Source organism: Lichenostomus cassidix, chromosome 3 (assembly GCF_008360975.1).
Source record: "Lichenostomus cassidix isolate B80296 chromosome 3, HeHo_3.0, whole genome shotgun sequence".
In the NCBI taxonomy this organism is placed as follows: domain Eukaryota; kingdom Metazoa; phylum Chordata; class Aves; order Passeriformes; family Meliphagidae; genus Lichenostomus; species Lichenostomus cassidix.
Window position 1 is genome coordinate 64,059,195 of NC_139483.1, and position 26,188 is coordinate 64,085,382.

Here is a 26,188-nt window from a genome sequence, read left to right on the forward strand (position 1 = left end):
CTCCACTATGACCCTGTCAAAAACAGTTTGGGGTATGGAATATGTCTCAGTCTGTAATTTGTAACACATTTTATAATAAGTTAGTGATTTTTAAAATTTCTATTCATTTCTAGCTAGGACTAAGTGAAGTATTTCTTGTGTTAGTAGTAGTAGTAGAAAGATGACAGCCAAAACAAATAATCCAAAAGACTGTTCCATGATGGATTGTCCTGGACAACATTTTCCAAAAATGCTACACGGTCATTGGCCTTTGTGTGTAATGAAACTCCAGTCATGAGCCTCCTGCCAAGAAATGCTTGTTCTAACCAGGTGACCTAGTTCCAAAAGAAAGAGGCAAATGTCAAGCAAAGTGAAATGACATGCCTCAAAATAGATAAGATACTTAGCCTTACAGGGAATCGTAACATCTTCCAAATTCTGTTGAGTCTTACCTACTCATGGGTAGCCACGCTTTCAGCATGTCCATACATGCTGTCGGTGATTTCCATAGGTGGGAGAGCTGAAAAACATTAGATTTTCTCCATAACCTTAATGCCAGTGCAGTATGACTCAGAGATGGCAAGTGTGGGTAAACCAATACAGACAGACTGTTAGTGGACAGCATGCTACCAGGATAACATGGGGATGGTAAACGAGGCACATGCTGTGTTATTGCAAGAGTTACCCCTCCAGAGCAGGCATCAAGTGTCAATAAACACGACTGAGCACCTCCATACCAGCACCTCCTGACACTGCTGCATTGGAAGGGAGGGAAGCAAACTCAGGACCAGGGTCCACCAGTTTAGAGTTTTTCCTTCTTACTCTTACAGGCTTTCCCAAGACATTGATTGTGGGCCTAAAGCAGCAATAGCGATATTTATTTGAGCAGGGGCAGCACTATCCAGCTGGAGGACTGAGACACCAGTGGGTTTTGAATTCAATGGGAATTTACTGAGCACAGGCCCTGTCACCAGAGTTCCCATTCATTGCTGAAAGGCAGTCTGTTCTTCCCCCAGTTCCAAGAAGTGCAGCATGCTGGAAGGACAGCCCTCCATTGCTGTAAAAATAACCAGACCATCTATTTACAGTCATCAGTTTTTACATTTTCACATACAGGAGAGCACTATAGCTTTTCAGGTCCCATGAGTGCCCCTTTACAGATGGAAACACCTGTTTGATTTGGCAAACGCCTTTGCTGACATCAGACAACTGGGCATTAAGCAGCTGGAGTGACTTCTTTGTGACCCAGAAGGACTGTTCTTATCAGGGCTGTTCCCCACAATGCCTTTTGGACCTATATGGAAGAGATGTCTAATTGCTCAGGAAAAGAGTCTCCTCTGTCAAGAGGAGATGCTGGGCACTTGGATAAAATCCAGAATAAAAGACTAAAGACTGAAAGGAAACATATTTGGCCTCAAAACCATGAGTTTAAATTCCCTAAACAAGATATTGCTTGAAAAATGTGGGAAGATATGAGAGTTAGAATTTTGTAATGTTTCCTTTTTTTCATTTTTCTTTCCAAAGCCAGTGTATTTATTTTTTCAGCAGTTCAGGTACTTGCTAAAACTCTCACTTACATCTTTTTTAAATATCTGTGCAAAATTTTACACTGAAAGGACTAGATATTAAAAGCTAGAATCAGAGATTTCACATTAATTATATGTTTGCACTCTCTGCTGGCTGAGTACCTGTTTTCTGTTCCCCGTGTAAGAGTCATCAGTTTATTTTCCTAAACCCAACTGCCTTTTAAAAACGATTCCACACACCTCTCTGAACATAAAGTAATCACTTGGGCAAACGGAAGCTTCTCTGAAGCAGATGTGTTGATAAGAGACATTTTTAGAATCTTGTATCTAGTCTCCTTTGTATTTTTCTGAAATTCAGTAATCCTCTTCCCCACTTAGCTTAGTGAGTGGCTGACCCAAAGCCAGCAGAGGTCAGAGAAAAGGCTTCTTCCAAAAAAGAGTGAGTGGTTACAACACTGCAATAAAAAGGAAACTTGGGGGTGTAATAATTTCTTATTTCCACTCCAGACAAATGAGTTTGATTCCAGAGAGTGCACATGAGCCATATGATGCTGCAAGTGAATAATACTAATGCTAATACTTTGCTGTGGACCGAGGGAAAAAATCAGATGATATAATACTCTAAGAGCTGGCATTTGTGTGGACAGATGTGGATATAGACAACTAAAACATAAAAACTGCATTCACACTGGGTTTTTAGGCTGTTTGACAGTCACCAGAGAATTGGAGACATATTCAGGAGATGTTAATATGTAAAGGCAAGGATGTGGATTAAACATCTCCACAAAGCAATTCATTCCTCCTTTCTCTGTTGACTGTAAAGACAGCCTAGGCAAGGAGCTTAAATTGGACATGTAAGACCTGGCTGGTTAAAACTTGGTAAAATGAATCCTGTTTTGTTACCTGGAGAAAAGGAGTGCTTTTCTATTTGTGTAACCTTACTGCATGGCAGCAAATGGTGCTGGTGGTTTTTTTGTTTTGTTTGTTTTTTTTTTTTTTGTTTGTTTGTTCTTTTATACTATAAATATTACTCAACTAGATAAGAAGCAGGTTTATGTCTGTAATTACTAGGACAGATTCTTGTACATAGAGATTTCAGTCCACAGTTCTCTTAAAAATATATTAAAATAAAAAGAAAGGCAATGCTTCAAGCAGATTAGCGCAGAGGAAATGTAGGATGAACAAAATTCTCACTTTTAGCACCTTTAGTGTCTGACAGAATAGCAAAGCTCAGTGAGTCACCCTCAAACCATGCAAGATCATATGCTTCATTAGACAGGAAACACAGATATATCTCCACTGATACATAATACAGAGTGGAGTATTAAAACGGATATATGTTAGTTCTATTTATATTCTTACTGGTTATGTGAAGAAACTGAAACACAGCACCTCCAGCTCCAGGTGGCCATCAGGTATCAGAAAAATACTTTCTACACAGGAACTATCTCCTTGAGCTAAGCAACGAGGCTGAGGTAAAGCAGTCAAGGATCAATAAGCACATTTTTCACCCTTAACAAAGGTATGTCATCAAGTGCTTCTCTCGAATATGTTCGCTGTGGGGTATATCTTTCATCCATGCCAGTAAGTCAGCCAGTCTCTTGTTTACTGCCACATGCATTGCATAGCAGTGACAAAGAACAGAGTATGTATGAGAAAAACAGGAGCGTATTACTGAGAAAAAACAAATGTGGGCTGCACTTCTAAATACCTTACCATATTGAAGGTGCTAAGCATCATATGGGATTATGTTACCCAGAATTAGTAACGTCTCAGGCTGGCTGCTTAGCTGGTGTAAATTGGTGGCACCCCACTGGTTTCAGTGGAACTTCATTAATTTATTCTAGCTGAGGATCTGGCCCTGAAATAGTTGTAATATAAGATCAGCATCTCTAGATCAGTTTATTCACTCGCAACCAATCAGCTTTTCTACTGACATTCTTTTTCTTCTTAAATGTTGTCACCTTCTTGAATTTAAACAACAAAACTCCCTCCTCTGCTTATCAAGACATCACAAAAATTTGCACCCTTCCAGGCAGGACTTCAAAACATGTTGTGAGCCCCCAGAGTTTACCAAGCAGGCAAGGAAAGACACTCTGCGATTGTGAGGCAGGATCCATGGCCTGGCTCAGCACCGTGGCTGCCCTGCGGCAGGAAGCAGCCGACTGAGATTCTGGGATTGGGAAGGGGGAAGCACAGATTTTATCAGGGCAGGGCTGGCCTTCTCAGAGGAGGCTAAGCAAGCGAACTCTATTCCTCATTAGTGTGAGTCAGGAGATCATAGTTTCTTGTGTTGATTAATGTGGGGCTCTCTAGAGAAAGCTTCTGCTTATCCCCGGAGAGAGGTGTTGTAATTAATTCACCTGCAGTTTGGCTCAGATGTGCTTCATGCACAAGTTCTAAGCACAAGCTTTAAGCTTTAAGCACAGCTCTACTAGGGAAAGCGTCCAGCAAGGTCAAAGCCATATGCATGTAGCACCTGAGGCATGTGTTTGTGCAAGTACAGTGCTGAGCTTTGAAGTTGCCATTTTAGCTATTGGAGGCAGTCTAACTGAGACAACACAGAGCTCAGTGGGAACCTGCTTCTCACTGGAGTACCCCTCAGCCTGCACAAAGCTCTGGACTGACAGAGCTAGCCTGCCTCATGCCCTGAGGTTTAAAGCAAATGTGGGTAACTCTACACTATGTTGCAGTTCACAGTGCAGACAACCCCTCAGAATTTAAGCATTTAGAGTTGAGTCTCCAGCACGACTTCAGATTTCATGAAGGTGCTCCTTGGACGTCTCCTCTTGGGGTGTTTTGTTGACTCAGCCCGGCTTTGCTTGTGAAATCTGAGGGGATCACATCACATGGTTTATCCTGCATTTACTCACGTATAACCCAGCATGACTGTACATCAATCAACTAATTTTAGCAATGTTAAAACTGAAAAGAAAATAATGATATCTGATAAATATACTGATCTGCCTCTCCACTCCAGTTTCTTTCTATCTTCCTTCAATTTTTTAATATTTTTTAGGAGGGCCTTCCAAAGATTATTCAGAATTCCCTGAATTGACTTATGGCTTCCCAGGGTGCTGGTAGTGCTTCTAGTCCTCACATGTCTGGGGTAATTTCGCAATGTATCATTATTTTTTTTGCTCCATTCACTCATTTTTAGTATTTTCTGTCTCCATCCATTCTTCTGCTCCAACTCAATGAACAAAAACTATTTGCTTGCTTTGCCGACTTACATAACAGTCAAGCATTGCACTGTACCACTTGCAACCTTCATGTAGCTTCTTTGCCTTGTACATCAGAATGGTGCTAAACTTTCATCAGCGCTGAACACTGCACTAAGAGATGACTCAACACTGAAGAAAAGGGCACTTAGAGTAAAAAATGTCACTGTGAAAGTGGCAACGTATCTTATGCGTCATGTCATAGGAGAAAGGTCATCGATATTATATTCTTCCTCCATCATTGGATATGATAAGAATATTCTGCAAAAATAGTATTTCTTCCTTATTACGTTCCCAAAGCTCAAAAAGTAAAACCAAGGCAAGGTGTCTGATTTTTTAGCTCTTTTTTCTGTAATGAGAAACACAGTGGCACATAAGTTGAAAAAGGATTATAAAATGTTATATATTCTGTAGTTCTTCAGACCTGTTGGGGAAAGAATTAGTAATGTATCTATATATCTGGTAAAAATATCTCAGTGACCTCATACTCACATTTGTGTAAACATCACCTCATCAGTTCCAGATACTTATACAGGAAACAAATCTGAATGCTCCTCTAGTGTTCTATACTTAGGCAGGTCAGCCGGCATATGTCTGGTCTGTAAATACCCAGTTTTACTTGGGTCCTTATTTTAAGGTTTCCCTCTTAAGAGTTTGCTGCAAACATCCCCTCAGCATTTCCCTATGTGCCTTTTCCAAAGTAACTTGCCCCTGAAAGTTCCCATTAAACTAAACAAAAAACAACTACAAAGAGCTGAATTGGTTGGTAAAGGCTTATTTTGGGCTCAATTACTAGATATGGGCATAATAGCCCAGAGCTGACAAAGTGAGTATCAAATGATTTTTCATTGATGTCAGTCACTGTGGTATGTGACCACAGTTTGCTCTGTGTCCCAAACCCCATCTTGCTAACAGGTTTCTAAAATCAAAATTCTCCTTCAGACTTTTCCTGATAATATTTCCTAATGGACTCTAGCATGTGGAATAAATTTTTGACTTTATAGCCTGGAGAGATGTGTGATTAGAGTGACACAATAAATTGTGTGTTGTCTGGTGAAACAGCACAATACTTGTGATTCCTCTGAACAGATAACCTTGTATGTCACCCTTAATTTTTCAGTTATGAAGTAAAATAAGGAGGGAGTGTAATAAAAGAAGGTACATGTTACAAAAAATAGTAGCAGTCATAACTTGAGCATTTAGTAAAAAATTTTTATATTTTTAAAAATATATATCCCCTGCAATAGATTTCAAGCAACGATGTATATAGATTTCAAGCAACAATGTATATTTGAATTGAATCAAATTAGGGAAAAATAGAAAGATTTTGAAAGTGTAAAAAACACAATGGATTGCCAAATTTAAGCTTTTAGAAGGACAGAATACTAGAGAGACAGAATTTTAGACTAGCCTTCTAGGGTGACAGTATATAATGATTTCATAGATAGAAAAGTGCCAGGACTCTTTAGTAGTACTATTAGCAGGATTGCTGCAACGGTTCAGATTAAAATCACTTTAGCTTTATGCTTCTTTACAAGAAAAAGAAGCAAGTCATGTATTCATGACTGTATTGCTGCCTCTGGAGGTATGAACACTGATAAGCTACCTTCCCCAGGTGTTTTGCTTAAATTTCTGGTCCACGCAGACAATAGCAGAAAATAAATTTGAATCATCAGTCATTCTTATGAGGTCACTAGACCAGCTTTCTCCAAAGCTGTCTGATTTTGTTTGCTTTCTAATACTACATGTGTGTTACTGGGCTATTGTATTTTCTTTCTTTTTCTTAATATTGTTTTTCCTTTTGTTTTCTTTTTTTTTTTCTTTTAATGCAGATAATGATATTCCATATGCAGATTCAGACAGTGCTCTTTCACCCACGCTAATGGAAACAAGGAGCCAAGAAGGGTTAAATTATTTGGTACTAGTCAAAGAAGGCAACCACAATTGAGGAAGCATCAATTCTGATGGAATTAGTTAAGTCTGGTTCCTGCTGTTTAAAAGAGAGAGTGAAAGAAGAGAAAAAACTCTTCAAAGAAGACATAAGCCAAGGAAAATATTCTGCACATCATCATACTTACAGAGGTGTCTTAAAAAACAGCAACTCTTCAATAAAACCACCAGAAAATATGATAAGGTACTGAATTGTGTGTATCAGGATAAGACAGCAATCATGTATCCTTTGATTTTCTACATGTTATGGTTTGGATATTTCAGAGGAGATAGTTTAAGGTAAGAGAACATGTATCAGACAGTAAGTGATTTTACTGTGGTATTGATTAAAATTATGCAATCACATAGGCCTCAGGCACAAGACAGCCCTTCCAAAAAGGGAGCACTGGTATGATGCTTCAAAGAACAGACCAGCTCGTTCATGAATAAAACCAAACAGTTGAAGTCTAGCTTTACTCTGCACAAACAAGATTTTACAAACTGAAAAAAACCAACATAAATACCAAACTCCAAATCAGAAAGCAACTGAAGAAGGGTAACTAGGTTGTCCACTGCAGTGGGTGGTCTGTTGCACTGTTTGGTTTAAACAAATGTTTGCAATCATCTTGCATATTGCACGGCAATTGATCTGTGAGTATGGACAGTCCTGTTTTCTTACATTTCTGCTCCTTTCCTTTTTGAATGTTCATCATCCTCATTTATTTTTTGTAAGACCATGTGAAGGGAGATACTATTCCTAGGTGTTTTGGAGATAAAGTATGTAAGAAAGTTATATACAAATAATTACTGAATAAAAGATAGCAATAAGCTTTTTCTAACCTTTCATCACGAGCAGCAGTTTGCAAATTTGCAGAGCTATTCACTGACATCTTTCAGGAAGCTAGAAACAAGCTATAATTTTATGCAAATATTTGATAATGGGGAACACTGGAGAGTAGTAAAGGCTCTATCTGATGTCAGAATGTATACATTTGTAAGATGCAACTCAGCTGCAATCAAGCATCAAAAGTTTCTTAAATGGAGATTCAACACAGATGAACAAGAAATTTGGAGTCTGAACATTTTACTAAAATGAATTAGAAGTTGAGATATTTTGAATTAGCATTTTTCAAAGTACCTGAAAAAGCCCCTTCAGCATTATATAAATATTTTTCTTCATCTACAAATCAGTGTAAAAGAGACATTTGCTAACAAAAACAATTGCAGCTCTTCACTATGCTCACCAGACCATGAGCAATAGATAAACAAATAAATAGTTACGTTTCCTTCCTCTTCCAGTTCTGCTTGATTGATTGTACAGCCATTCCTTCCATTTCAGTAATTTAAAAATTACTGATGTTTGCTAACCTGTGTCACATGCTGGCCAGAAACCAGAAGCATCCCAGTTCTGTAGTCACCACACCTGAATGTCTTCTCCTGTGTGCATAGTTCCACTTAAGACTGCTCAGTCAGCAAGCCACAGACTAAGGTTTTGAAAAACAACAGGACTCCATACAATATCTTTTTCTTTAGCTGGAGAAGCCTTCAATCCTCCCAAAATTTTGTCAAGACAACACCTTTTATAGGCCTCTCAAGCACCTGTGATGTGATAGCCCAAGTCAATTCAGTTTTGTGTAGGTCTGCATTGGAAAAGAATCATGGAAGAGCCTAACCAACACATGTAAAGTGGGTTAGTGGGCAAGGTGAACATCAGTGACAGAGAGCAGTCAGGAGTAATGCCCTTCATGTCTTGAAGCAGTTACAAATGTCCAAAGCAGCACAGAAAGAAAAGAGGGAAGGTAATTCTTGTGTTGACATTTTGTAAGTGTTGTAAGACAAGACTAGTTGTAATGAAGACTTTAGCACAGCACGATGAGGAAGTGTTATGTTTAATGCATTGTCAATAAATGAAATCTTAGGATATTGACCAGTGGCTTATGCTTTTTGGACCTGATAGTAAGAAAAATGTATTGGACAGGATAACAATCAAGTTTTTTGATCCAAATTTGAGGATCCTGGTCTATAACTTGTTAAATTTAGTGGAAGACACAATAGCTGACCTTCCCCATCATTGTAGTCATCTGAGTCATACTCATGTGATACAGTGGGATCTCTGAGCATGGCTTAACTCATACACTGGCCAAAACTCTATTGTCCCTCCCTTGTTTTCCTGCCTTAGAGATGTAAGCATGCAAATACAACTATTCCACTGAGTTATGGCAAAGCTGAATTCAATGTAGGCAAACTTAACCTCACTTGCATCCACCCATGATTCTACTTGAAGAGAGTTTCTTAACCCCTCATATTTCTGTATCACCCTTCTCTTTTTATACATCTTCATGATTTTACCTCTTCTATCTTATTGAAATGTTGCTTCCTCTCTTTGTTCAATCTCTTCATGAGGATTCACATTTTTCTTATCAATTTTTATTCACAATCAGGAAGTCACCTCTTGCCTTCCAGCATACAGGGCCTAATGGCAGTTTTCATGCTACATTTAGACACAGTAGGGAAGACACACATATGAGAGTTGATGAGGATGAAAGACCTCTTTAGCACATTCTCTCTGGGGAAGGAAATGGGTACTACCTGGCCTGTGTTTTCCTCTGTTGTTACCTCCTCCTGTGGCAGACCAAAGGAAAGAGTCAAGAAATCCTTGAGTTCAAGTGTCTTGACTTTCAAGGCTATAGGTTTTTTAAAAAGTACAGATAGGTTTAAGGGTGATAATGTAATTTAAAGGAAATAGGTGTTTAGGGGAGAAAATAATCATGAAATATCAGAAAGATATGAGGTAAGGGTAGTATAAGGCACATGGACCAAATTTTCAGCTGCTGTAAATCAGGTTAGATATGTTAAGCTAAGCTGATGTACAGCAGTAGAAAAACTGTCACCAAGTGTTTAACTTAGGTTTGCCCTGAGGCAGGTAGACCTATGCCCATCCAGTTCTGGAGCAAAAGAAGGCTAATCTCTTTAATTCTCCTCCATTTTATTTCTGAGCATGACATTACATGGCATGGAATATCTCTTTGGTTAATTTGTATCTTCTGCCTGGTTGTGTCCCCTCCCAAATTCTTGTGTACCTTCAGTCTATTCACTGGGAATATTCAAAGAAGCAGAGAAGGCTTTGATTCTGTACAGGCACTTTTCAGCAGTAACTAAAATATTACTGTGTTTCCAGTACTGTTTTTGTTGCAAATCTAAAATACAACACAAGACAAGCTGCTGTGAAGAAAATACACTCCAACCCAGTAGAGTCTCTGATTTGCTGGGGAAGAGGAGACATGTTCCCCAGGTGCTGATCAGGGGATGCCCCAGGTGAGTCTCTGGGCCACAGCCAGGTCCTGTCTCAGGCTCTTTCTTGTTCCCTGATGCCAACACAAACACTTGGCGAGATCACTGAGCCACAATGCTGATCATGCTGCACACATGATACCACCCACACAACCCATGAGTACTGGGCTCTCAAAAGACCATGGCTGAACTCTGAGCTGTGCTTGGATAGACATGGACATATTGTGTGTCTGTAGCTGTTTGTCTAGTCCTTCAACTGCAGACTTGACATTCATATGAATGGATGAAAAATATTCTACTTCTACCTGTGGTTAGTATTTGCTAATACCCAACACAAATGCTGTAGTGATTAATTTATGTTTGTAAATTATTTTTTAAATGTGAAGGGCCAGGGCAGATGTTACTGATTTCCTAGGGCAGCATTTCAGCATCATTTCTAAGTATTCCATCTTCAGGTCTACAGCAGGTGGTAGCACCCAACCATCAGCACATTTCTGTTTTTCAGGGTTGCTTGCAAGGGCTTTTGAGCTGTCACGTACTGATGACCAGATCTATCCAAAACCTGTGTACCTCATGCTTTCTATTTGGGACCATGATCAGGATAATATGAAAGAAAAACCAATGTTTTATGACAAGAACATTGTGTTCTTATCAGATCAAAGATAAAATTATGGAAAGTGTGCATGTAACTGCTTCTGAATGATATGCCAATCTCTAGTGGGGTCACTCTGATCCCCATGTGCCACAGAAGGAGAGCACAGCAATTTGAAATAAGGTATGGGAATGCGGCTGTCAAGAGCTCTGAAGGGAAACTTATACATCTTGTAAGGATGATTTGTCGAGATATGAAAGGCAAAGGACGTCTTTGGTTTTATCACATTGGACAGAAAAACTTTGGGTGTCAAGACGATTTCTTTGCCTTTTTTATATTTAACATTCAGGTCTCATCTCCTCTGGGACACTTTACTGTCAGTCGTATAATGGCATCATCACAAGATTTGGGAAATTTAAATATGGCCACCAGAAAGGCAAAAGGTTGTACAACTACACTGCTAACATAAGTTTCTTTCTGTTAATCTTAGTTACCAGCAGAAATTAATAAGTGGCGTGGACAAGAAAGGAAAGAACTAAGTTCATCTCAGCCTCACTCATCTGAGAACCTCAAGCCAGAGTGCAGGACTGAGACTAAAGCTGTTGTTCCTCAGCTTTCCTGGTACTCTAGATAACAGACACTAGAAACATCCTCTAGATCACAACCTCCCTCAAAATTGCTTCTCTCACCACTTGTATAGAAAGGCCCAAAGATTCTGACAGCAGAGTCGCTGCACCCTTACTTTCTACAATGGTTTTCAGTAGAGAAAGTTTTGCCATCTATTTTAATAGTCCAATGTCTGCAGCTTATTTTCTCTTTTTAAAATTTTCTTTGAATCTGTGGCATACTGTCTATGATGGTTTGAATTCTCAGGTGTGGCTTTTCTGGGCATAACAGGGTGACATTGATCCTTTGTAATTTGGGTTTAGGGCTATCCATTTTAACAGTAACTGTGAAGGCAAGCTTTGTTCTAGTTTCTAATTTACCTCTTTCTACACAACATTTATATTAATTCATCTATAACAGACCTGAAGAAGGATGTTGCAGAGAAAAGTGTCTGTGAAATAGCCCTGGTAGATCTGTTAATGATTAGAAAGTTCTAACTCACTTTCATTTTTTCTAATTCATTCTTGAAAATTTTTGTTACACACACATACTCTGGAATAGGTTGCAGAAGCTTGCATACCAGCTGGATTTTTCAAACATGGCTCTATTTATAATGACACTTAGCAAATCTAACTGTTATTACGTTTTAACTCTAAAAAATAGCCAGAAACCCAGAGTATCAAAGCCAAGAGAAGATGCCAAAATATTGTCATTATTTCCACTGACATGACTGATACTGCTCTATAAATAACCTTTTTTATAATGTGTTAACTTCTTTATGTGACATCTTCCATTTGGAGGACGTTCATCACATCTTTTACTGTAAGAAAAGAGTTGTAAAATAACTACTCCCTGTTTGGATATTAATTCCTTTAGTGATTCTGTTGACATAGCTTGGTTTTCTTTATGGAATAGAATAGAATCATATTGGTTGGAGAAGACTTCTAAGATCATTGGGTTCAACCATTAACCCAGCACTGCCAAGTGCACCACATCTACATCTTTTAAATACCTCCAGGGATGGTAACTCCACCACTTCCCTGGGCAGCCTGTTCCAATGCTTGTCAGCCCTTTCTGAGAAGAAGCCTCCCATAAAATCCAATCTATACCTCCCCTGGTGCAACATCAATCTGTTTCCTCTCATTCTGTCGCTTGTTACTTAGGAGAAGAAACAAATCTCCACCTTCTTACAACCTCCTTTCAGGTAGTCGTAGAGAGTGATAAGATTCCTCTTGAGCCTCCTTTTCTCTAGGCTAAACAATGCTGGTTCCCTCAGCTGCTCCACATAAGATTTGTGCTCAAGACGCTTCACGAGCTCTGATGTGCTTTACAAATTCACAGAATCATTAAAGTTGGAAAAGACCTCCAAGATCATTGAGCCCAACTTTTGACCGATCACCGTTTTGTCAACTAAACCATACTACTAAGTGCCGTGTACAGCCATTTCTTGAACACCTCCAGGGATAGTGACTCTGCCACCTTGGTAATCTGTTCCAATGCCTGACAACACTTTTCATGGAGAAATCCTTCTTAATGTCCAAACAGAACTTCCCCTGACACAGCTTGAAGCTATGTCCTCTTGTCCTACCACTTGCTGCTTGGGAGAAATTGCAGCACCTTGCTACAACCTCCTTCCAGGCAGTTGTAGAGAGTGATAAAGTCTCCCCTGAGTCTCCTTCGCTCCAGTGTAAGTAATCCCAGCTTCCCCACCTGATACTCACCAGACTTCTTCTCCAGACCTTTGACCAGCTTCATTGCCCTTTTCTGGACATGCTACAGCACCAACATGTCTTTCCTGTAGTGAGTGGCTGAGAACTGAACACAGGATTCAAGATGCGGCCTCATCAGTGCTCAGTATAGAGGGACAATCACTGCCCTGGTGCTGCTGGCCACATGATTTCTGACACAAACCAGGATGCCATTGGCCTTCTTAGCCACCTGGGCACAGCTGGCTCATGTTCAACAACCAGCAACAGTAGGTTCTTTTCCTCTGGGCAGCTTTCCAGCCACTCTTCCCCCAGCCTGTAGCACTGCTTGGGATTGTTGTGACCCAAGGGCAGGACCTGTCACTCGGCCTTGTTGAACCTCATCCCATTGGCTTTGGCCCATCGATCCAGCCTGTCCAGATCCCTCTGCAAGCCTTTCTGCCCTCCAGCAGATCAACACTCCTCAACTGTTGTCTGCAAATCGACTGAGGGAACACACTCATTCCCCTCAACCATATCACTGATAAAGATCTTAAACAGGACTGGGCCAATACTGACCCCGGGGGGACACCACTTGTGACCACTGCCCACTGGGTGTAACCCCACTCACCACCACTCTCTGGGCCTGGCCATCCAGCCAGATTTTACCCAGTGAGCAGTGCACCTGGCCAAGCCATGGGCAGCCAGTTTCTCCAGGAGAATGCTGTGGGAAACCATGTCAAAGGCTTTCCTTAAGTCCAGGTAGACAATATCCACAGCTTTTCCCTCATCCACTAAGTGATCATCCTGCCATAGAAGGAGATCAGGTTAGTCAAGCAGGACCTGCCTTTTGTAAACCCATGCTGCCTGAGTCCAATCCCCCGATTATTCTGCATGTGCTAGGTGATGGCCCCCAAGGTGATCTGATCCATTCAGATCTTTTCTTCCAGAAATTCTTTCTGGAAAGCCTACCTATCTCCATATAGAAATAAATTTCTGGGGAAAAGTGTTACTAAAAATCTCTTTGAATTTTTTGATTCAATTTTATATTATGAGTAAAGTACTTAATTTGACAGAAGTAATATAAGAAAAAAGTAGTGACAAAGTGACTAGAGCTGCAAATGCCCTATAGTTACCCTGTTTGCACAGTTGTGTTTTTGGCTCACAGAGTCCTGCAGGTCCTAAGTAGAATATATGTTTCTGGGGCATGGGAAGCAATAAAAGATATATGAGTAATAGGATGGCTCTTAAAAACAAGTCTATATGCAAGGAGGCTGGACTGTGAATAAAAATTTTTGACTGTTACTCCAAGGACAAACTTATGATTGCTACTCTAAGGACTATGTAAATGTAAAAATTGCACATTCATATCTGATCTACACTTTTTTTTAATGGCAAAAATGGCAAGTTAAGTGGTAAAGGAAAACAATAAAGTACCATTGGAAATACACTCCTAAAGAGTGTAAACAAAATAAAATACAAGTGCTGTTTTAAATACAGATTTGGATTTTCTTAGTGGAGTAAAGTCTCTGCCTTGACTCTCTGTGCACTCACTGAAGTGGAGGTCATGGCTAGTGACAACTGGGAGCTGTTCCTGGAGGCTTTCTTGCCTTTTTAGGTTATGAGGGTCTCTGTGTGTTTAGGATAATATGATTGACGGCTCCACTCCGGCCCCAATTAGCACCCTATAATTTATTAGCTTCTGCTTTCAGATTATGCGCTAACTTCACAAATATTTCAACCACGGAAACAGCAGCTATCAAGTGTCTCTTTCCTGATCCAGCTCACTTGGACTGCAGTTAAATACAAGGAGGTAGCTGTGTAGGTCTGACAAGAGAGAATAATAATTTGTGTCTGTGTGCAACTAGGGTTGTCACAGCTCTTTAGAAGCCAGTTTCTGGAAAAAAAGGGGTTATTTCACTGGACTTGGATGAGGGATTAGGACTTGGTTGCTGCCACAGGGGTTCAGTGCAGGATTGAGACCAATGCACTGGCTTTTCCTGAGAAGGCCTGTGTTTGTCCAATTCTGCTTATCATGGAAATACTGACTTCATGCAAACAACATTGATTGGAAAGTTTGTGTCCCTCCTAATGCTGTTTCTTTGCTCCTGGCAGCTGGATTGTGCAGCCAGAGTACTAAGTGCAGGGGGGAAGAGTGTGGGTCAGGCAGGAGAACTGAGATGGGATGAGATGCAGGGTCCAGGCTCAGGCCAGAAGTCAAGGAGGGGAAAAGTGGAGAGGTTGGGTTGGGTATGATGAGGGAGGAGGGAGGGCACCTTGCAGCTGTACCTGGGCCAGGTAGGGCAGAAGGAAATGTGCCATAAAGCAGGGACATGGAGCACCCTCAGTAGTATCCAGTGTGCTATTACATCTCGTGATGGGACAGCATCCTGCCAGGTGCTTATCCTGCCTTTACCACGAATGAAAAGCAACTGGCACATACCTAAAGAAATGCTTCGGTCCTCAGCCAGCCTCTGCTTTTGTGGGCTGCAGCCAAGCATAGCAAATTGAAGTGCCCATGCATGAGAATGGGGCACAGGGACATGCACACTTGCACCCTGCAGCCCAGTGCCCCTGCAGCCCAGAACTCCTGCATTTTTGCACCCCTGCACCTCTGCACCCCTGCACTCCTGGACGGGCTCTTCCAGCACCTTCCCTGTCTCTTCCAGGACCTGATGCAGAGAGGGTAGGGGCAGGAGGATGGGGACATGGCACCTCAGGGCCGTTCTGCTACTATTTACACTTACAGGTTTGATGCACATTATTCCTGAGTTATACACATTATGCCTGGCTAAGGAGGCAGTAGAAGGTGCACTGAAAAAGGTAACTCCTCTGCTGTGATTAGAAATGGGGATGAACAGCCCAGGCTGTCACTTGTCACTACATTCAGATTAGATAAATATGTTACCATGCTGGGAACTAAATTAACAATATGGTTCCCTAGGCTGTAGTCCCAAAGTTTGGGAATTGACTGAAGTAAAGCTTTTTTCTTATTTCTTTTTCTCTTTTTCTTTTCCTTTTTTTTTTCTTTTTTTTCCTCCTTCTCCTTCTCCTTCTCCTTCTCCTTCTCCTTCTCCTTCTCCTTCTCCTTCTCCTTCTCCTTCTCCTTCTCCTTCTCCTCCTTCTCCTCCTTCTTTTCCCTTTTAATTTTTTCTTCTTCTTTTTTATTTTTTTATTATCTTCTATTTGCATTTCCTTGTGCAAAATTGCCTAGCCTACAAAATCAATGTTTCCCTCCTGAAAATAATCATAGGCCCCTCGCCTTTCCCTACTGCAACTGCTCCTCTGGGTGGCAGGCCCGGGAAGACAGCCAGGACACTACAATCCTCCACAGGAGCTGGCTCATCCTTCTGTAATCAAAAGGGCGCGTTAATTACAACTTGCCCAGAAAAAGATGCACAGCAACTGTCAGTTAGAGAACACTGCTGCATCCAAAGCCACCAGCAGCATTTTCCTCCCTTCCAAGAAGGGCCCAACATTTAAGCCCTAGCTAGAGCTTGTCTTGTGAACCTAAATAAGACTTCAAAGGGAAGGCGAGAAGGGTCAGCAGCTCCTGACCCAAGGAGGAGACAGGGCAGAGACATTTCCCCAGAGGAGGCAGCACACAGGGAGGCAAAAGGGATTATTCAAACTCTCTTTCACCCTCTGCCTCCTTCTTTCCTCCTCCTATGGCAAACACACTGGAAAAGGAGAGGAGAAATAAGCAACATTACCCTCAAGCTCTCCAACATAAGACTGTAAGTGCAGGGGCACCTATATGTATTTAAGGATTTTATGCTGCATTCCTGCAACTACAGCCATACTGAAGCAAAAACGTCATTAAAGTGGAGACTGCAACCACAAATACCATGCCCTATCCCCACCTTCATCCTTCCCTTGACATCACTTTTAACCTCAGAGATCATTAAAACAGTACTTCTTCATGCTTTGCTAATTTTCAGTGATTTTCAGAAAGGGAAATCGATAACTGTGGTGAATACATCCAGAGCTCCTTTTGGAAACTCCTTGCGGAGAGGACACTCTAGCTATTGGGCAGCAGCAGATACCCTTGCTAGGTCCAGCACTGCCATGCTCTGCAGCAGGTCCTGCCTGTCCCTCTGCCTCCTTTGCTGGCCTTTGCACGAAGGGGTTTGAAGCTGTTTGTGTCTGTTTGTCCCAGCTGGGCTAGTCTGTTTGTCAGGTGGGCAGCTAAAGAGCACAGTCTGGGTGTATGACATTCAGCAAGGGACAGCAGGAGGATCTGCTCTTCAGGCTGCAGGGATGGGGACTCACAGCCCTGCTCTCTCTGTGTGTGACAAGCATGTGACAGGCAATATTTACGTAACATCTAAGAAGGGTTTCTTTCGTAATTCCAGATTTCATGAAAGCGTTCATGGCTAAGGGAGTAATAACCTATGATGCAAAGAGGAATAAAACAGATTTGAGAAATGGCATGGAGGCCATGTGCACTGTTACTGCATTAGGAGCTGTGGCCCCAGTTCTGCAAAGACTCATTTAATGCACAAAATTCAAGGGTCGGTGCTGTGAGTGGTCCTTCAGGAATCAGAATAACACAGAGTGAGCAAAACTGCAAGGATTAGCCAAAACCGGGCATGTGTGCCTTCAGGCTGCAGTCCACTCGGAGTAGGAGCATTTTAAAAAAGTTGTTTGCACTTTTAACACCTTGAGCTGCTATCTTGGCTTTTTGTGGTTAGATGCTTTCGTGATACAACAGTAAAAAATATACCCACGGAACAAATGCCAAAAACAATATTCATGTATTCATTGCACAAATTCTCATGCTTGAATACGTTCACAGTCAAAATGAATTGCAAATGCCAATGTAGTAAAGGACGGTATTATGCTCACATAAATATTTCCAAATGTATTTGGGCTGCATCATTCAGCCCTCCTTGTTAAGAATTGCACAGAAGAGGGGACAATAAAAGAAAGTAAAAAGAAATAATTGTGGTGAAGCACAACAAATTATAGACTCAGATTCATATTAAAAAAAAAAAAAAACTTTAAAAAGAGCCTGAAAAAACCCTCAGGCAAATGCTCATAGAACGACCCTGCTAAATTCAAGCCTCTGCAGTTAAATGCCACTTTTAGTTACTTTTCTCCTGCAAAAAGCTGGTGCCTTCTTCCTTGACAAACACCTCGGAATGTTTTTGATTTAACCAATAACATAAATTCTGGGGTCATTCCTTTGCCCCTTGCAGCTTGTCTGGGCCCTGGCTATTTGGAGGCTGCGGAAAAAATGCCCAGTGGTTTGTCTGGCTGAAGGAATCACGGCAAGTCCCCCTTACCATTTGCTAAACCCTGGCCAGGGGTGTTTCTTGTCAGCTTCTCACAGTGTGCTCACACTGCTTTGTCATACATTTTCTATTAGGATTCCTATTCTTTCCCAGAAATTGCGTTATCACCAAACCTAGGAGAAGCAAGTTTGGGTTATTCATAACTCCACTTCTGACATACGGTGAATATTATGCCAGCTTATGTGAGAGTGTGGAAGGTAAAAACTCTCATTGCAGCACAAAAGTCCATTTTCTACTGCTTCTCTTAGTGTCAGGGAGTAATTTTAGGACTCTCCTACTATATGCTTTGAACTTTGTCAGCTTCAAAGACATTACATTAAGAAAAAAAACAGAAAAAAACCCAAAACACAGTAGTGTTGGGATCAGATGTTTTGCCTATAAGTAAGTCAGCTTTTAAGTATAAGGTAATTGTCATTTCTGCCCTGTTTCATTAATTATTCATCACCTGGTAATAACATTTTAATTTACCACTGCATTAGCAATTCTATATGCTACAGTTCCCTCTTCTAGCAGAAGAAACATGGAGCAGCTCCCTAACTTTAACCAATCTTACAGACACACCATACACTAAAATGTAGCACTGCAATGGTCTCAAATTTTCTTATCTTTTGTATTTATCTTGTATATTTTACTCACTAAGAAAATATTTTCAACTGTTAGGATTTCTATTTATCGTTCATGCAAAATAATAAAATAACTCACTTCATCCACATGAGAGATACTTTTTCTCCTTCATCCTGAAGTTTCCAGTTCGCCTCATTTCTCTTATTTAGCTTTAATTCTTCATTAAAGTACACAGGGTGAAAGAAGGAGATACCTTTAATACAGCTTTCCTACTATTAAATAGCTATCTTATTCCCCCTTTCAAAAAACCCCAAACAAAACAACTACTAAAGTGGCAAAATGACAGCAACAAGTAGACAAAGTAGACAAAGGGAAGTCTTAGAAGCAACTCAGACCTAATGTCCATCATGTGCTTTTGTTCTGGTGTTCCCCTTAGAGGCTGTTGGGTTGAAGGTGTGCCATTCTTCATCAGATTCCTTTCTCCCCCTACTTTGAGAGGGTTTTACTTTCACCAGAAAATGTTTATTGTAAAAAGAAAAACAAAAACCAAAAAACACCTAAAGAGCAACTGAAATCAAACAAACAACCCCACCCCCAACCAAACAACTGTTATACATCCAATGCAAATGTGCCAAACTCTGAGAAGTGCCACCTTGGTTTTCGTCTTTCTGGGATTTAAGCAGTTGTGAGTAGAACAGCTGCATATCTGTAAGTCCAGGGCAGGTGGTCCCAGTCAGACACTTGCCACTCACAATCACAGAGCTGAAAAATCTGACCAGTTGCTTGATAGTCCAAAAATGTTTGTGAGTTCCAGTTTCTTCTCCTTTTACTTATCTATAATGTAAAGTAAAACTCCAGCTCAAAACTGCTGAGTAGCTTTCCTGTGTTTGCATTCAAGAAATAACTTTCACTGCCATTAAAAAATATTCACACCGTTAAAAAAAACCCCACAATTTCCTCTGCTCCCTGTATGAAGGCCAGTGGTTTTGCATTGACATCCATGAAGTCATTCAACTCATTCAAAGTAGTCTGGCTGCAGGTCTGACTGTGGGGTCTGCTTAAATAGAAGTTCAATGTCTTTGGCTCTCCTCTTGCAACAGAAGGACTTTCCGAAATGAGTCTCAAGTATCGCCCTTGAAATGCCAGGTCCTCTTAAATCCCGTTGTCTTTCTCCGAGCAGCAGGGCCACGGTGGGCTTGGAAAAGGGCAAGGGGGGATCTGAGAGTCTTTGAGTCAGCACATCAGCTCAGAAGGGATCCACCACAGAAGGAGTAACGGCGAGCTGCAAACCAAGATCAGAAGCTGTTACAAACTGACCCGATTTCAGCTCTGAATGTCTAATGGATAGAGAGCTATAGGGGAGAGCCAGGGGAAGTAGAGTAGGTTTTAGGACAGCTCTAAAACCAGTACAGATCCTTGCTTTTATCCTGAGGTTGCAAACCTGAGAATGGAGAGAAGAAAAAAAAGGAAGAAGAAAATAGGTACAGGCATTTAAGGACAGACAAAACCAAATTGCATTTCTTGCCAGATGAGATCAGTCTAAAGCATGGGATCATCACAGCCCCAGAAGGCTGTGAAACAAGAAGAGACCAAGCCAGACTGGAGACAGGCACACATCCCTCCTGCTTAAAGTGAGGACACTGTAAGGAGCCATTAGTGGCTACAATAATGAAACCAGCATGGAGCAGACTCTCCTCTTCACAACCACTGACTCAGGATCTGTCACTGCTGACTGTGCCTGTGTACCCATTTTTGTCAACACTACAGTCATGGCCTTGGTTCCAGACACCCCACCAGGCACTACTATGGGAAAACCTCTGCCTTTTTAGCTCAGCAAATGCGACTGTGCTTTCATCTCAAAAACTGGAAGGAAAAGGTAAATAAGGAGAGGAGATAATTCATGAATCTGCGTGGTATCTAGAAATGACCCCTCAAGGCAGCATATGGATGAGGCCAAACAGTGACCTTTGGGGCTGCTCCATTCTGCTCCCAGCTCTTGCTGCTCAATGCAGGAGCAAGACCAGCACCAGGACAAGAGTACCTGAAAGCAACCGGTACCCTCAGGGGGTTTGAGGGTACCAGAAATTCAAATACCGTAGTGGAGATATGTTCTGTTGGCCTGTCCCATCCTCCCTCTCTTGTCCTCCCTTGCCTGGCCTGAGAGCCCCAAGAAGAGCACTCGGGGCAGATCTCAAGTGTCACACACAGAGCTTCCACCCTCACTTCACTCCCCCACAGCAGAACCTCAGACACCTCCCATGGGGAGCCCTTCCCTAGTGCTAAGGATGGTGTGGAGTCAGGGAGAAGGGGTGCAGCTGAGCCAGGGGACCTGGAGGGACCGAGGGCAGCTCATTACCTGTGTCCACGTTGAGGCCGATGCTCTGTGCCATGTCCCCTGTTGCATTGGGGAAGGGGCCCGGTGTCGTCCAGGCTGCAGCAGCGCCCGCTTCGCTCTTGCCCAGTTCGCAGGGGGGACTGACCGGCGTGGACACGGAGGCGGGGGTGAGGCGGTGGGGGCGGACGGAGGCGGTGGGCACCAGCAGCGAGCCGTAGCGGGGGTCGAAGTGGGGCCCGTAGACCTCGTGCATGGCGGCGGGGCGGGGGTACGCGGTGCTCTGCGTGCCGATGTAGGGGTGGTGGTGGTGGTGGTGGTGGTGGGCGTGGTGCCAGGGCTCGGGGCCGCCCTGGTGCAGGTGGCCGTGCAGAGAGGAGGGCGCGTAGGGGTCGGTGGCAGCGGCGAAGGGCAGCTCGCTGTGCGCGGCGGCTGCCAGGGGGCTGCTCAGGCTGGCCGGGACTGAGGAGGGCTGGTACGTGCTGTTCCAGAAGGATGGCGGGAAGATGCGCTGGCTCATTGGGAAGGAGCCATCTGGGTGAAGGAAGTGGGAAAGCAATAAGCACACCCCACAAGACTTGATCTCCTCAATCTAGGGCTCTGTCCCTCCCTGATCCACCCAAACCAGTCCTTTCGTTTCCTTTATTCCACAAAAAATTGCCAACACAAGAACTTGCTCCAAACAAGTACAGATTCCTCTCCAACATCCAGCACACAGCCTATGCTTTATCCATGACACTGCAACTATTTGCTCCAGGTTTCTCTTAGTATGTAGATGGGCAAAACGTTATTATCTAAGGTAAGAGAAACATCTCCTTTCTTCAGTGGTGGAAACAGAGTGAGAGCTGTAATACACCACTGATATTTTCAGAACTGGGTTTTTCTTGTTTGTTTTCATAATAATCTCCTTGTCTAAGCATTTATATCCAACACTTCCAGAAAGTGGCTGCTGCATCAGTGCAGTTGCAAAGTGGGCAGGAACAGGGAGAGATGTGACTAAAGGCAAGCTTGACTCATCCAAATATCTGGGGGCAATTTTTCATCTATTACACCAGACTCATGCCTGTTTCTTAGGTGTATTGTCAACATGTTTAGGAAGCCCTCTGCAGATATTTGGAGATTGGCAGGGCAAAGGATAGGGACTCTACACTTTCTTAGCCCAGTAAGCAACATGCAAGATGGACTGGTGATTATTAGTAGCCTAAATAGATGTTATGCGTGATTAATTGGGAATGCATACTGTTCCTGAAAGAAATAAAACCATGGTCCTTATACTTCTTTGCCAGGGATATATGTCAGCTCCGAGCCTTGGCATTACTTGGGAGTAGGAGAAACAGTTCATGGTGAGCAAAAACACCTCCTCTCCTGCCATCAATTCCAGCACTGAATATCTCTCACCCATGAAATATTATTAGACACTACAGACAGCAGTTCATGCAGGGGCTGGGAAAACAGCCTTGGCCAAGCAGGTGGACTTGCGAGGGAGGGTTACCAAGATGGCCGAAAAGGAAGAGCCAGCCCTAACTCTCTGGTAGACGGAGTGTGGCAAAGATTATTCCCCTCTGCCCTGAGTACCCTTGTGGGCCTGTCCAGCCTGAATCAGGCATGGATACGGAGACCTGTGCATAAGCCACGGCCATGGGCAGGTCTGGCAGCTCTTGTTTTTAGAAACTTAAACGAGTCCTTGTCAGTGCTCCAGCAGCAATCAGAGTGGTGATACATGCAGGGCAAGACACACACAATCATTTTTTTAGAGGTGGGAAGCTGATGAGATGCTTCCCACATTTGCTTTTTGCTTTGTTCCCATCACTATGACCACCCTAAACTGAAAGCTAGGGTCCACAGGGAATGCACTCGTCACAATCTCAGTGTGGGGGTCACTCCGCCGCTAGTTTGGTGGTAGCCCCCTCCAGGTAAACCACCCGCAGTGAAAAGAGAATTCGTTTCCCCCGACCGCCTCCCAGGCAGCTTCCCCCCGGGCCACGGCAGCCCGGCATAATCTCAAGGGCTTTATTCTTTCCTTTTTTCCCCTAGAAGGGCCAAGCATCTGGCAGCTCCTGGACTGGGATCCCACGGGATGCCCGCCGGGCACCAGCCGCCAGCGGGAGGAAGGAGGAAGCCGGGATGCGCTGCCGAGGCGGCGGTGAGGTGCTGGCCCGGAGGAAGCTCCCCTGCCCCCTGTACCCCCGCTCCGCGCTGGGCGCTCACCCCGCCAGGAACCCGCGTTCCGCGCCGCCTTCGCGCTGCCGAGGGAGAAGCTGCTGGGCTGGCTGAGCGCCCGGCTGAAGTGCTCGTCCACCACGGCGCTGATGTCCCCCTGGAAGTAGGTGAACAGGACACAGCGGGAGCTGAGGTACTCGGCCTCGGGGGGTCGCTCCTTCTCGGGGCTGCAGTCCTCCTCCTTGATGCTGGCCGTGGGGTGACTGGAGAAGGAGCTGCCCGCGCTGGCGCTGCTGCCGCTCTCCGGGGCTTCTTGCATTTTGGAGTAAAAGGCGAGTTTCTGTAGGGAAGGAAAGAAAACGGAGCCGGTCACGCAGCACACCAAGGTGCTCTGGCCCGCCCTGTGCCAGCCAGGGTGCAGCGTCGAGCCCTCTCCCGCGGTCTTTCCCAGAGGATGCAAAAGTCTTGTCCTCGACTGTCCGCCTTTCCCTCAGCACACACCACAACCCCCACACCCCCATATCGCCCCCCGTAATCCGGGCGCAGCGAAGGGACTGCAAATAGGTCTGGAGGCCCGAAACCCATGGGTGCCGACCGGGATGGAGTAAGGCAGCCGCAAGCAGGGGAAGGCGCGGCCGGGCGCGGTCACACCCCCGGGTCCCCCCGCACCAAGCCCCGCACAAGAAGGCCCTTTGGAGCTGGCTCCGGAGAGGACGGCGGCGCCGAGGGGCTGCAATGAGGGGGCACGGCCGGAGGGCACCGCCGGGAGAGCGCCGGGCACCCACGGGGCAGCGCGGCAGCTGGAGAAGGCGAAAGCCGCTCGCTCCCCTGCTCAGAAAATCTGGCGCGAAGAGTGTCCCGCAACCCACAGCGGCTCCTCTACAGAGGGGGAATGAAAGAGGAGGGGAAAATACTGGCAGTCCCGAACACATTTCAGGGCGAAACTCAGTGTTTCCCTGGACAGCAAGAAGCTCCAGACATTTACTACAAGATTATTCTGTTTTTACTAGACTCCGCCGAGTGGGAAAACAGCGGGCGTTGAGAAGTTTTCTGGATGTTTCCCTTCTTTATGCGCCTTAGAGTGTCTGCAGCTGCCTGGAGTTTCTTAGCAATAATCTCTGGGACGCTTGGCCGCTGCGGGCAGAGCCTTGGGACGGCCGGCGCGGGAAGCACCGAGGGGACGGGGCAGAGTCTTGGGCCAAGACACGCGATATATTTAATAGTGTCACTCGTCGCGACGACCGCTTTTCCGCTTGGCTCACTCTTCGGCCATTGAGGTAATGATCATCCCCTTTAATAATGTCATAAGCCGTGTGCCGGGGGCTGAGGGGGTGGTGGGAGAGAAGGCGAGGTGGGGGAAGACATCATCTGCTATTTGTGACGGGTGCTGGGTCCCGCTGGGTGCCGGGCGCTGGAGGCGGCACAGGGACCACCGCCGCTGGCCCCTGCCCGGCACTGCACGGCGGGGGCTGCACCCGCCGCGGGCCCGGGGCACTCTTCCCTTTGTCTATCCCTTTTTCGTTATGCTGTGGGAGGGAGAATTAGTTCGTGGAAGCAGTAATTGCGAGGGAAAAACTGGGAACGCAGAGGGGTAAAAGGAAAGCTGAGTGCAGCAGGTGCAGCCCGGGGAGCCGAGCCTGACACATGCGGAACTTTGCGCGTCCCGGCGCCAGCAGATCCCCGCAGCAGTGCCCGAAACATCCCCGCGGCCGGAGGGATCCTTTCCTTTAAACCCCTGGATTAGCTGGTACTCGCGACCTCCCGGGCGGAGCTACACGCAGTGAGGCTCCGAGACGTGGCTCCAGCCCACGAAGCACCCGCGGGTGTCTCAGGCTGCGGCCGCCGCGGGCAGCCCGGGGGGCTGGGGGGCTGGCCGGGGTCCCGCCGCCGCCGAGAGCGGCCCGGGAGCGGGGAGCATCCTGTAGCTCCTTGCTCACCTTCGCGGCAGCGGCTTCCACCGCCATCGCCAAAACGGGAGAACCCCGCAACCTTCCGTCTCTCTCGTCCCCCCCACTTCCACAGCGTAATTCCGGAGCACCCCTCCGAGGTGGCTGTAAAATCTGTGCACGAAGCGGCTTCCGCGGCAGCGACCGGGTTGCCGGCGCGCAGGGGTGAGCGATGCCCCGGTAAGCCCGGTCCTGCAGCTCCCGACGGTCCCCGCACACCGTGGGCATCGCTGCCCCCACCCGCAGCGCTCGGAGGGAGCCCGTCCCGGTTAAGAAAACAAACAAGAAATTTAAAACCAAACAAAACCGCAAACGACCCCCCTAAAAATCCCTCTGAGAGTTAAAACCGCTCGCTCTCTCCCAAGGCATCCCGCAGCCCGTCGTTCGCCGCCGGGATACGTACCCTGCCGAACCCCGCGCCAAGGTGGGATGCGGTTCTGCTCCGCTCACCATCGCAGGCTCCCAGATCTCCCCCCCTCCGCCCCCCCCTTTCCCCTCCCCTTCTCCTTTTCCCTTTTTCCTTTTGGTGAGGCCCCAGACGGCCATCCTCCAGACGATACCCCTCCCACCTTCTGCCTCTTCAGCGCTGTCCCCTACACGTACCTGGTGGTAGGGGCTGTAGGCTGCTGCGAAGTAGGGCTGAGGAGGACCGTAGACTTGGTACATAACATCCAAACAGCTCATGGCTGGCCGCGGCCGAGAAGTATTTTTTTTCTCATCAACTCGTGTTCTGCAAAGTGGAGTAATGCTTCGCGGGAGGGAGGTTCCCGGGGGTTAAGAGGCACCACGCACTGGTGGGAGGAGTGAGGGGGGATGAGGCAGCGCTGGGCTGTGCTGACACCCCCTCCTTGCCTTCTTTCCCTGCCTCCCGCCCTTCCTATAGCGTGGCTCCCTCCCGCAAACACGCCGGGACTGGAGGGGCTCGCCGGCCGCCGGGGCAGTTTCAGCTCCAGGCCCGGAGGGTGGCAGAGGCGAAGAGAGCAGGGAGAACCCCCCTTCCTCAGCCGGGACTGCCCGGGAGCAGCGGGCCCGGAGGTGGGGGGAGAGCTCCGGCCAAGCA

The 26,188-nt window shown here is 45.1% G+C and overlaps 2 protein-coding genes across 3 annotated transcripts in view; one reads left to right on the plus strand and one right to left on the minus strand.

Annotated features, from left to right (window-relative positions):
* Positions 1-7,501, plus strand: part of ROS1 (ROS proto-oncogene 1, receptor tyrosine kinase) — a 68,574-nt gene extending 61,073 nt beyond the window's left edge. Inside the window, exon 44 of the mRNA XM_085056106.1 lies at positions 6,559-7,501. Coding sequence (XP_084912232.1) covers positions 6,559-6,674 — 116 coding nt within the window. The 3' untranslated portion in view covers positions 6,675-7,501. The remainder of the gene's footprint in view (positions 1-6,558) is intronic.
* A 10,321-nt stretch (positions 7,502-17,822) lies between these two features.
* VGLL2 (vestigial like family member 2) lies at positions 17,823-25,942 on the minus strand. 2 transcript variants are annotated; one of them, XM_085056107.1, is made up of 4 exons: positions 25,732-25,942; positions 23,231-23,522; positions 21,047-21,556; positions 17,823-20,131 (listed from the first exon to the last, which is right to left on the minus strand). In XM_085056107.1, exons 1-4 carry the CDS (start codon positions 25,810-25,812, stop codon positions 20,088-20,090), a joined length of 927 nt encoding a protein of 308 aa, XP_084912233.1. In that variant the 5' UTR covers positions 25,813-25,942; the 3' UTR covers positions 17,823-20,087. The 2 variants fall into 2 exon arrangements, with proteins under 2 accessions (XP_084912233.1, XP_084912234.1); XM_085056108.1 differs by having other exon boundaries at positions 17,823-19,972; positions 25,732-25,937.
* Between the last annotated feature and the right edge of the window lie 246 nt (positions 25,943-26,188).